We start from the raw sequence: 12,219 nt of genomic DNA, 5'->3' as shown, positions 1-12,219 counted from the left end.
TCAAGGCTACGGTTTTTCCTGTGGTCATGTATGGATGTGAGAGTTGGACTGTGAAGAAAGCTGAGCGCTGAAGAATTGATGCTTTTGAACTGTGGTGTTGGAGAAGACTCTTGAGAGTCCCTTGGACTGCAAGGAGATCCAACCAGTCCATTCTAAAGATCAGTCCTGGGTGTTCTTTAGAAGGAATGATGCTAAAGCTGAAACTCCAATACTTTGGCCACCTCATGTGAAGAGTTGACTCATTGGAAAAGATTCTGATGCTGGGAGGGATTCGGTGCAGGAGGAAAAGGGATGACAAAGGATGAGATGGCTGGATGGCATCACCAACTCGATGGACGTAAGGTTGAGTGAACTCCGGGAGTTGGTGATGGACAGGGAGGCCTGGCATGGTGCAATTCATGGCGTCGCAAAGAGTCGGACACGACTGAGCGACTGAACTGAACTGAACATAAGAAGGGAACCTGGGCTTCCTAGGTGGTACAGTGGTAAAGAATCCGCCTGCCAATGCAGGAGACACAGGAGACCCTGGTTCAGTTTCTGGGTCAGAAAGATCCCCTGGTGAAGAAAATGGCAACCCACTCTAGTATTCTCGCCTAGGAAATCCCATGGACAGAGGAGCCTGGTGGGCTACAGTCCACAGAGTAACAAACAGTTGGACACAACTGAGCACACATGAGGAAGAAAGCAGATGCACAGTGAATGCCGTGTGAGGACAGAGACTGAGATTGAAAAGCCAAGGAAAGAAAGAATGCAACTACCAGAAACTAAGATAGAGGCACGGAATACAGCCTTCCTCCGAGCCTCCGAAAGAACCAAACTTGCCGACATCTTGAGTTTGGACAGCTGGACCCCAGAGCCGCAAGCGATTAAGTTTCTGTTGCTTTATGCCACCAGTCTGACTGTGGTGCTCTAGGAAACCAATATATCAACTACCAAGAAAAAACTGACTTTAACATCAAATGGCCCTCATTGCAGATGTGTTTAGTTCAGTCGCTCAGTTGCATATGACTCTTTGTGACCCCATGGACTGTAGCATGCCAGGCTTCCCTGTCCTTCACCAACTCCCAAAGCTTACTCAAACTCATGTCCATTGAGTTGGTGATACCATCCATCTCATCCTGTGTTGTCCCCTTCTCCTCCCTCCTTCAATCATTTCCAGCATCAGGGTCTTTTCCAGTAAGTCAGTTCTTCGCATCAGGTGGCCAAAGTATTGGAGCTTCAGCATCAGTCCTTCCAACGAATATTCAGAGCTGATTTTCCTTTAGGATTGACTGGTTTGATCTTCTTGTAGTCCAAGGGACTCTCAAGAGTCTTCTCCAACACCACAGTTCAAAGCATCAGTTCTTTGGCACTCAACTTTCTTTATGGTCCAACTCTCACATCCATACATGACTACTGGAAAAACTATAGCTTTCACTAGATGGACCTTTATCAGCAAAGTAATGTGGCATTTAGCATGATGTACTCTGCATATAAGTTAAATAAGCAGGGTGACAATACACAGCCTTGACATACTCCTTTCCCAATTTGAAACCAATCCATTGTTCCATGTCCAGTTCTAATTGTTGCTTCTTGATCTGCATATAGATTTCTTAGGAGGCAGGTAAAATGGTTTGGTATTCCCATCTGTTTAAGAATTTTTCAGTTTGTTGTGATCCACACAGTCAAAGGCTTTTGCATAGCCAATAAAGCAGAAGTAAATGTTTTTTTGGAACTCTCTTGCTTTTTCGATGATCCAATGGATGTTGGCAATTTGATCTCTGGTTCCTCTGTCTTTTCTAAATCCAGCTTGAACATCTGGATGTTCTTGGTTCATGTACCATTGAACTCTTGCTTGGAGAATTATATGTAAGCATGAAGTATAGTGTGAAAGTGTTAGTCACTCAGTCACGTCCAACTCTTTGTGACCCTATGGACTGTAGCCTGCCAGGCTCCCTGTCCATGGGATTTCCCAGGCAAGAATACTGGAGTGGGTTGCCATTTCCTACTCAAGGAGATCTTCCTAACCTGGGGATTGAACGCCAGTCTCCTGCACTGCAGGCAGATTCTTTACCGAATGAGCCATCAAGCAAGCCCATAATATGTATACACATATTATACATGTAACAGATTGAGAGAAATATTTCCAGTACAAGGTAATTCTGTATACTCTATATTATTAAATATTATTTTACTTTAAAATTCAAAAACTGGATTTGTACTATTAGTCTGCTGATGGTTATTCCTATTTCTGTGCTAACAGCTTGGTGTTTAATTTTTTTATTATTATTACTCTTTTTTTTTAGGGTTTTCTTGATCATTTACAACTGTGTGATCCTCTACACAAAATTTTAAATTATTTATTTTTAAGTCACCCTCGAGAGAATTTGGGATTTTGATGTCAATTGTGCTAATTTTCAAATTTGACTTGGGAAGAATTGGCCTATTTTTGGTCCTGACTTCTCATCCAAAGATTTGGCACATTTTTTTCATTTACTCAAGTCTTATTTTCACCAAGAGTAATGGATTTATTTCATCACCAGGATCTTGTAACTCCTTAAACTTTAATTCCTTTATTCCTAATTACTTTACAGTTTTTGATGCCACTGCAGATAAAATAATTTCCTTTTTAATAGGTTATGACTTGTTCAAAAGGAAAACTGCTAATTTTCCCTCTGCTTATCTCTCTCGAGTTTTAAGCCTCTTACTAAACTCAGTTTTGATGCAGGTATCTTAATTTTTGCACTTGGCCTTTGAAGCGCTTGCATTAACCCCTGGTTTTCCTGTATCCCAGCCTCCTTGCCAGCCAGTGAGCTGCACAACCGCGTCATAAAGTGCGGTGTCTCCAGGGCACAGCACCAGTGAGCTCAGCTCAGAGGAAAGTGGTCTGTAGCCAGGGTCACTGACACTATTCTGGCCTGCTTGACGAAACCAGCTCCTAAGAAATAATGCCGTCAGTCAGTTCGTACTGAGGCACCTTTCACCTGCGCCAAAACCGGACGAGCCCAAGATCACGACCTTAGCATCTTACCAAGAAGCAAAAGTGCTCTGGAGCAGAGGCCAGGGAGTCGGCCTCCCGCGCGGCAGGCCGGCGGAAAGAGCCGAGCGCGCTCGGAAGCTCCGGCCACGCCTTCCGCAGGGAGCGTCGGGGGCGGGGCTCGCGCGACGGCGCGTTGAGCGCGGGGCATTGTGGGAGGGGCGGCCGGTGCGGCCGCGGTTGCCATCTTAGCTACTCTTGGCGTTGCGGCCTTGTCGTTGGAGGCGGCCTTCGCGGCGGCCCTCGACCTCAGGGAGAGACGAGAGAGTCAGCTCGCTGACCAGCTTTGTTTGCCTCGGCCTCGACAGGCCTACCGGCTCGCGTCCGGAAGCGGAGGCGCGGGTAGCCCGGCACGTGCAGGGCCCGAAGCCAGCGGTTAGTCAGAGCGTCGCCCGGAAGGATGGGCCGGTCTCGGAGCCGGAGCTCGTCCCGCTCCAAGCACACCAAGAGCAGCAAACACAACAAGAAGCGGAGCCGGTCCCGGTCGCGCTCGCGGGACAAGGAGCGCGTGCGGAAGCGCTCCAAGTCCCGGGAAAGTAAACGGAACCGGCGGCGGGAGTCGCGGTCCCGCTCGCGCTCCACCAACACGGCCGTGTCCCGGCGCGAGCGGGACCGGGAGCGCGCCTCGTCCCCGCCCGACCGCATCGACATCTTCGGGCGCACGGTGAGCAAGCGCAGCAGCCTGGACGAGAAGCAGAAGCGAGAGGAGGAGGAGAAGAAGGCAGAGTTCGAGCGGCAGCGGAAAATGTGAGCTTCCGCGCGGGGAATGGTGGGGGTGAGGGGAGTGAGGGTGACGGGGGGGTTGGGGAGGGGAGACGGCGAGAGGGTGGTGCTGAGGAGAGGCGGTGACGGGGGAGAGGGAGGTGGTGACGGGAGACGGGCTGACGGGCGAGTGGGGGGCGGCAGGGAAGGAGGGGGTGACGGGGCCAGTGAGGAGTGGCGGGGGTGAAGGGGGTCAGTGAGGGGCAGCGGGGGGTGGCGGGGACCCTGGGGTGACGCGGGAGTGAGGGGCGGCGAGGAGACAGGCGACGGCTGGGTCGGGATGGGGGGAGGTGGAGGAGGTTAGAAGGGTCGCCGGAACCGGGCCCCGCGGCCTTGCAGCCTCGGCGTCTGGAAAGGCGGGGGGTCGGGACCTACCCGCGAGTTGGTTGGGGAGGAAGACAGCGGGGACCGGCCTGGGAGGGCTTGGAGGGGAGGTCGCGTTTTGGCGCGAGAGGCGGCGGCGGCGGCCAGTCCCGGAAGTGGGGGGTGCAGTTCCGAGCGGGCGGCGAGCCGCGTCGGCCCCCGAGGCTGACGAGGGATGCGGGCCTCTATCGCGTCGGAGACGTAGGACTCGAATTCTCGGGGTAAAGAAAAACACTCCAAAGCCAGGCGTTGAACTTGCGTGTGTTCCTCCTGTTGAGCGATGTCGTGGTCGCTTTTCCCTTCTTGAGCCTCCTCTCTCTTTTTTTTTTGTTTTTTGAGGTGTGAAAAGTAAAACGCACGAAGCTTAAGTGTACAGTAAGATGGATCTTGACGCGTGCATTCACTTGTGTAACCACCATCCCGAGCAAAGCTGACTCCCTCCTTTTGCTGTGCGGTGCTTAGTCGCTCAGTCGTGTCCGATTCTGAGACCCCCGTGGACTGTAGCCCGCCCGGCTCCTCTGTCCATGGGGGTTCTCCGGGCAGGAATACTGGAGTGGGCTGCCATGCCCTCCTCCAGGGGATCTTCCCGACCCAGGGGTCGAACCCGGCTCTCCCACAGTGCAGGCGGATTCTTTACCGTCTAAGCCCCCAGGGCATTGCGCTGTTCATTAAGTTTGTTGTGCAGTTCTCTGTAGCAGGCTTTGGTGCAAGCCTGTTGTTTCCCCTTGTGGTGTACTTGCTGTTGAGAAGACAGATTTGCTTTTACTTTTGCATTGATCCCATGTAGAAGAGGCACCTCTCGAGTTATCTTTTGATCTAAGACTAGGTGCACATAGTCCCAAGCTAATGAAATGGCGTGGGATAGTATGGTCTAATCATGAATTTTTGGTTTTAAAGTGTTGGGTTCTGTTTCGGTTCAAGACTAGGGTGCTCTGATGCTTTGGGTGTTCTTTCGCACCCAGAGTTCGACTTGCTGACTCTACCTGTTTAACCGGCCGTCTTCCGTAGCTCTTGAGTGCATGTTCCCAACGCGCCGGAGAGGCAGGACAGTTACTGAATGTTGAATTTTCCCGAGCCAAGTTTTTCTTGTGTACTGATTGTGCAGGGATTTTAACTTTCTCTGCAGTGTGGCTTGTTTCTAAAAGCAAATCATTAAGAGGTCTGGGAATAGAAAACTAAGAGTCCCTTCACTGCGTTCCTTTAAAACGTGGCAGTGCTTTCATTTTTCCTTAGAAGTGTCAGTGATTGTATGAACACCAAGTACCCATAACTTCGGAGGAAATTTCAATTACATAGAATCTAGTTTTGTAAAGATGTAGCTCTCAAGTAACTATCAACATAGGAGTATTTAATAAAAAAGACATCTCTGAGATAATATTTACATGTGAAATCAAAGGATATCTCCAAAGAGTAATGGTTTTCCATTCATTAGAAAGCTCAAGAGTATGTATGGGAGGAATAGTTAGAAGGATTTAGCAAACTTCACACGAATAGCAGAGAAGAAATCCAGAGATGAAATGAGAAACTTCTCTGGTGGCTCAGAGGGTAAAGCGCCTGTCTACAGTGTGGAAGACCCAGGTTCGATCCCTGGGTCGGGAAGATCCCCTGGAGAAGGGAATGGCAATCCACTCCAGTACTATTGCCTGGAGAATCCCATGGACAGAGGAGCCTGGTAGGCTACAGTCCATGGGGTCGCAAAGAGTCGGACACGACTGAGCGACTTCACTCACTCACTCACTATGTAGTTCCAAGCTGATAGAGGAGGCACACTTCCATTAGCATGTATGAAGGGAGGAGGGGGCAGAACTAGCATCCACCTTACACTGAATTCCTGTGTGTCCTGCTGTTAGTCATTCAGTCATGTCCGACTCTTTGTGACCCATGGACACTAGCCCACTGGCTCCTTTGTCCATGAAATTCTCCAGGCAAGAATACTGGATGAGTAGCCATTCCCTTTTCCAGGGGATCTGCCTGACCGAGGGATTGAACCTGTGTCTCTTGTAGTAGGCACTGCTTAATATGGTCTGATCATGCAGAGGAGACAGTTGAAAGGTCTAGGTTTCACAGCCGTGGGAATGGGCAGAAGTAGTTGTCTATCTACAAATTGTGTTAGTTAGCTCATTCAGCTAATACTTATGGAACATTTGAGAAATGCCAAGCACTATGCCAAGAGCTGTTATTCTGAAAGATGACTGACCCTCCAGGATCTCAGTCTAGCTTGAAGACGGGTAGGTGGGTAGGTAGGTTATAATACAGTGTGGTAAATTCCGTGATAGTGATGTGACTGTGAAAAGGAGGCATCCTGGACAGCTCAACATCTTAGTTCTCTTGAGGAATGAGTGGCAGACAAAGATGGGAGACTGTCAGGCTCCCCATAGGATACATGGGCTCCCAGGGAGGGAGTCCACCCAGCACTGCCAGCATAAAGGGAGAGGTGTCGATGGGCTTAATGTGGAGTAAAGAGATGACTGTGGACTTGAAATGCCATCACTACTGAAGTCATGGAGTGACTGGAAAGGTAGATTCAGGCTGGGAATCGTGGGAAGGGTCTTGTAGGCTGAATTACGGAGCTTGGATTTCATCACAGAAACCAGAAGGGTTTAAAGCAGGCAAATGGTGTGGGGTTGTTGATTTGTTTGTTTTAAACAGATCAACTGCTGTGCAGGATAAATTACAGTAAATACATATAGGAGTAGTGAAGGAGCAGGTGTTGAAATGGACAAAAGGGGCAGATTTAAGAAACATTTAGAGCAAATAAAATTTGATGTGAAACATAAGGGAAGTAAAGCATTATTCTTGGCTCTATTGTGGCCATTGCACCTCAGCTACCGGAAGTTTAAGTCATGACACTGTGGGTCAGACTCAGGTGAAATGTCAGAAGCCTGGTGCATGGTGGAGGGGAAAAGTAAAGGGAGTTTCCACGTGGCACCTCCAGTGTAGGCACTAGATTTTGAATGTAGTGAGTTTATCCAGGCTTGATAGTGGGGGACTGAAACCTGAGAACCTTTGATCCCAGGTAGAATGACCCCAGGAGAGTGTGGGGAAGAGCGGAGGTCACAGGGATGTCTGTGTTTACCACTGGACAGAAGGAAAGTGCGTGGTCAGTCAGTGAGTGAAGAAGGAGCAGAAGACACTGTCGAGTGTACCTTCTTGTGAGAGGTCCAGTGTGAGGTGGAGAGAGACAGCAAAATTAAAATTGATCGGGCTTTAGCAATTAGAAAGTCTCAGTACAATTGGAAACCAGGCTGTTTTGCCATTTACACTTCTGAGACCTTGAATAAACTACCTACCTTTGAGCTTGATTTCTTATCTGTAAAATGGAGATAGCCGTCTTGTTTATTTTGAAGGTTAGAAATAGTGCATTTGGGGTACCTAGGTGATATTTGTTATGTAGCAGTGAGACTCAGTAATGTTGTTTGTTAATTTATATACATGCAACCAGATTGAACCTGGTGAATTTAAGAAGTGATCTTATAAGTCATAATCTTAATACAATAAAAGACAGACCTTAAAAAATTCTTTTTCTCAAATTTGAGGTTGATAATTCAGTTCGAAAGATCTCCTCCTAATGTCCCAGTCATTCAGTGTTGCACTCTCTCTCTGCTTCTGCACCCTTATTTTCATGTTTTATTTTGAGATGCTTTATGCCTGTTGTAATAACTGTTGGGGAAAGAGTGACTGAAAATGACTTGCAACAAATCAGGATAATAGTGGCATAGTAACTTCAGTGTTCAACTGCATGACATCTTGAGCGCCTTCTAAATGAGAATATCTGAACTGAACTGCGATCTATAGTGATTCTGAGAATACTTGGGAGCTTATGGTGAGAGCAAGTTCAGTGTGTTGGAACTGCGTTTCAGGGAGGGTAGGGCTTTGAGAAGAACTTTAGGGAGAAAGATCAGGCTGATGTTGAAAAGAATTTTATCAATTTTTAAAGTATCTTGTAGCTAAGTTTTTGTGCATACCTGTGCCTTCCATGTTCGTCTGGAGAAACAGTGCCAAGTAGGTCATTGCTTGTGGAGCAGCCAGGCTGAGGGCCACCCCTCAGCCGCCTGCTTTGCCTTAGAGCCCATCAGATGTACATGATGCTGTGGTGTATAAAGCTTTGGGCAGAGTGGTCAGTACTAAGTAAATACTGTTTGCTAATATTATGAAGCCCTTCTAGAATTAAGCTCCTTGGACTGAGTTTGTACATTTTAAGGACTTAAAAATAATATTGCTCGATACTCTGTGCAAAGTCCCATTCAAATTAATGGTGCTGTGTTGCTGGGCCTTTGCTGTTTGTTCTAGCAGTTGCCGTTTTACCGTTGATTGTGATCAGTGTTTTTAAAAGACCTGAGGCAATAAAACTTGGTTTTGATTCACCCCTTTCATCAGTGTCAGGTTCTCACAAGGGGATGAATTTAGCAGAGGACTTTGAGGAAAAAATTAGAGAAAAGAATATCAAGAATGACACGCTTATGACCAAAGTTTAATGAATGAGTATGCAGTGATTGTAGTGATACGTTTCATAAGATACTAATGATGAAATTGGGTTGTTTTTTTTCTTTTCCTGAGAAAGTTTCAGTGCCTCTTTTGAAAGTCAGCCTAATAGCTGCCTTATCAGTGATTATGATAATAAATTTGTCATCAGTAAAAATGAACTCAAATTTTTTTTTAAGAACTATCCACCCATCCCACCCTCCTTCAGCTGAGTGGTACAGAAACGTTATGTTGTACTAGGTTTTATTCAGTTTTATACCATATATCTTTGCTTTAGTGGGAAGACAGTCAAAGAAAGGGATCCAGACACAAGAAAGGTGGAGTAAAGGGATACAGAGTCACAGTCAGGAGTCCAGGCTATGGTTTCTAGCACAGCATCTGGTACACAGTGGGTGGTTCAGTAGAGGCTTGTCCTGTCTCTCAGGTGCTTAATTCCCCTGTGCTTGTGTCATTGAGTTTCTGGATTCACGTGTGTGGAGGGAGGGGAATTAAAACAGTATTGGGCTTTTAACTTTTTCAGAGCTGGATCTAGAAATTGATTAGTTTTTTCTGATTGCTGAAGTAGCAGTTCTAACCTTACCAAGAATAACAGCGATTATATCATTGATAATCCTTGTAGGGGGCAGCTCTGCACTGGCGCCGTGACCTTGCCTGTCTCCTGGCAGGTCACAGCAGCAAGGCCTAATTACAGTCTGGGGTGGGGTTGCCTGTTACTTCAGGAACAGAGAGAGATAAGCAGCCTTGTGAGAAAGTCCATTGGGCCATTTCCCATCTCCTGGTTTCAGTTAAGCTTGGCAGTTTCCGCTTGCCCTCCCCTCGAGACTGTGAAACTGCTGAGCTGTAGTTATAGAGTTGACTCCTTAGCAGAAGCTGCCTCTTGCCTACACTGCTTGTCACCATGTGTGGCCTGTCACCTGACCCCTCTGATTTGGTGTTCATCAGTGGGAGCAGAGACCCAGGGAGCTGATACCATGCTGGTGTGGCTTTTGCTGTAAGTAATAACACTGAATTTATTTAGGCTCATTTTGTACTTACTGACCAAATCTGTGGAAATGTGGCCCCATCAGCCATTGTGCTGTATTGCTGTCATTTAGGGACGGTTTGCTTGTCAGAAACACTAAATAAATGTCAGATCTCTTCCACCTTTACCAAACTCCTTGGTTAATTAGGCAGCTTTTCTACTGAAAACCTAACTCAAAGCCTTATCCCATTCTTCTCCCTCTTTACTACTTTGTGTGGAAAGTTTTTAATTGGAACTTGGTTTATAGAGTCTTTTTAAGAGTTGAGTTGTACCATTTTTGAAATTTTAAAATGAAATTTCTTCTAGACTTACACATTTATTAATTTTATAAGAACCAACTAACAAAAGAACGTGTGCATGTTATGTGTATACTTTTAAAACATGGTGTTATGAAAGCGTTCCAGTTTACCAAAATGGAGTACTATAATCCTCATACTTCATACAGGTTCAGCAGTTGTTAGCCTTGCTTGTTTCTTTTCATGTTTGTCTTTGTCTTTGGATGAATTAGAGAAACAACGTGGTTATATTTGAAATATAGTTTTAATTTGTATTGAAGTCACTGCCTGATTTCCTTTAGATATTCTGGTCACTCATTTTTAGTGTTGAAGTAGATATCTGTTCTGTTTTACTGAGCTGCTGTAGATGAAGGCTTATTGGAACTGCCTTAATATGATATTTTATTGAAACTTAAGGGAAAAGAGCACAGTTAGAGTACATGTTGGGCTTTCATGTTTTTCCCCCCAGTTATAATCACTAACAATGTAATGTTGGGAAGAGATAGTTAAGAGACAAGCAACAGAATCTTCAGAATGGTTACTTCAGATATCTGGAACCTAATAGAAATTATGCTTTCTCAAGAAGCTCCTATCTCCCTGGCAGAAATACGTAGAGATTATAAATGCAGAAACAGATATGAATTGGAATGTTAGATATGCTGGTGTTAGTATGGTATCACTGAATAAATAACAGGAGTTAAGAATGAAAGCACCTTAGTGGAAATTGAATCACCCCCCAAAATAGTTGACTTGAAGTGGATTAGGATATTTAAAGGTCACTTAGAATCTATAATGGAGACGGAAATGGTAACCCACTCCAGTATTCTTGCCTGGAGAATCCCATGGATGGAGGAGCCTGGTGGGCTATAGTCCATGGGGTCCCAAAGAGTCGGACACGACTGAGCGACTTCACTCACTAGAAACTATAGTCTTAACAGATAAATTGAATGACTTCATACATACATATGAGTCATCAAAAGATAGAAAGGTTACAGATTTTGTTTAATTTTGTGGTTGTGAGAAAGTTGAAGTGTTAATAGATTGACCTCTTAGGATTTAGGTATACTTTCAGAGTCTTTTCCTTTCATTTCAGCACAGATTGTCTCAAATAATGCTGTTGAATAGAAATGTAATGTGAGCCAGATTTAAAAAAAAACTAGTGAAATTAATTTTAATATAGCCTGTATCTTTATTTTTTTCTTTTTACTATCAGTTCACACTGGATGCATGTGACTAGTGGCTGTCATATTGGAGATCACGTGTATAAAATGTGCGAGGTTTCCACTATGGTGCCTTTATAAATGTCAGTATCTTCAGCACCAAATTTCACCTTGAGTAAATAAGTTCATATGTAACATCTAAATGGGATTAGAATAATTAAGCAATATCATGCTTCATTGAACTTTTTAGTAGAAGTGATGATAAAAATGCATTTCATCCACTTCCCCATATCTGGAGATGGAAATGGCAACCCACTCCAGTATTCCTACCTGGAGAATTCCGTGAACAGAGGAGCCTGGTGGGCTACAGTCCATGTGGTCGCAGAGAGACACAACTGAGTGACTAGCACTCTCCATATTTGGTAGAGCGTTGAATTGACAGTCAATTAACAAAAAGAACAGGTTCATTAAAGGGTAAACGTTGTGAAGCTAAATAAGTCTGTATTCTGTCTAAAAGCTGAAGTACTATTGCTTTCGCACTGTGAATCTCTTTGAATCTGTATTTATTCTGACCTTGCTTGTAGTGAGGGAGGAGGAATCAATTTAGTTGGTCCGAATTGCTTGCTACATAAGTTTCTCCTAACTTTTGTGTAACTCATTGCTTAGATTAAATGGATAGGCAGATGAGCAAATCATATATTTAATAGCTTGTCCTTTGATTATAAAGCTGATAGTGAAAGTAGATTTTCTGTTTCAGATTTACTCTGCGGTTCCTAAAGCTAAGGCATTAAGCTCTTTGTATATACTAGTCTTTTTGTATTTACTTTAGAAAGTGACAGAAGAAAAAACCATGATCTTATATGTATTTGAATTTTGGTATCATTTAACCTCTTGATATCTGCCTTTTCCTTGTATGTTACATGAGAATGAGTTGTAAAATCATAGAAATGTATAATTGGACTCTGTTTTACAGACTTAGAACTAGGTCTCTTTCAACTCTTGGTTTATTATATTATCAAAATCACTTTTCCCACTTTGTTTGCTAGTCGGCAACAGGAAATAGAAGAAAAACTCATCGAGGAAGAAACAGCACGAAGAGTGGAAGAACTGGTGGCCAAAAGGGTAGAGGAAGAATTGGAG

At 45.0% G+C, this 12,219-nt stretch overlaps 1 protein-coding gene across 2 annotated transcripts in view; it reads left to right on the top strand.

The window, feature by feature from the left end:
* Window positions 1–3,206: 3,206 nt before the first annotated feature.
* Window positions 3,207–12,219, top strand: part of ARGLU1 (arginine and glutamate rich 1) — a 27,121-nt gene continuing 18,108 nt past the window's right edge. For both annotated transcript variants that reach the window (XR_011145777.1, XM_068984330.1), the window contains exons 1-2: window positions 3,207–3,763; window positions 12,126–12,219. The exon at window positions 12,126–12,219 is cut by the window's right edge. Coding sequence is in view for 1 of the 2 variants with exons in the window: in XM_068984330.1 (XP_068840431.1) it covers window positions 3,417–3,763; window positions 12,126–12,219 (441 nt within the window). In the remaining variant the exon portion in view is untranslated. The remainder of the gene's footprint in view (window positions 3,764–12,125) is intronic.

This window comes from Capricornis sumatraensis, chromosome 12 (assembly GCF_032405125.1).
Source record: "Capricornis sumatraensis isolate serow.1 chromosome 12, serow.2, whole genome shotgun sequence".
Lineage (NCBI taxonomy): Eukaryota > Metazoa > Chordata > Mammalia > Artiodactyla > Bovidae > Capricornis > Capricornis sumatraensis.
Note: the sequence above shows the minus strand (reverse complement) of the source record. Positions and strands in the feature narration are given on the sequence as shown.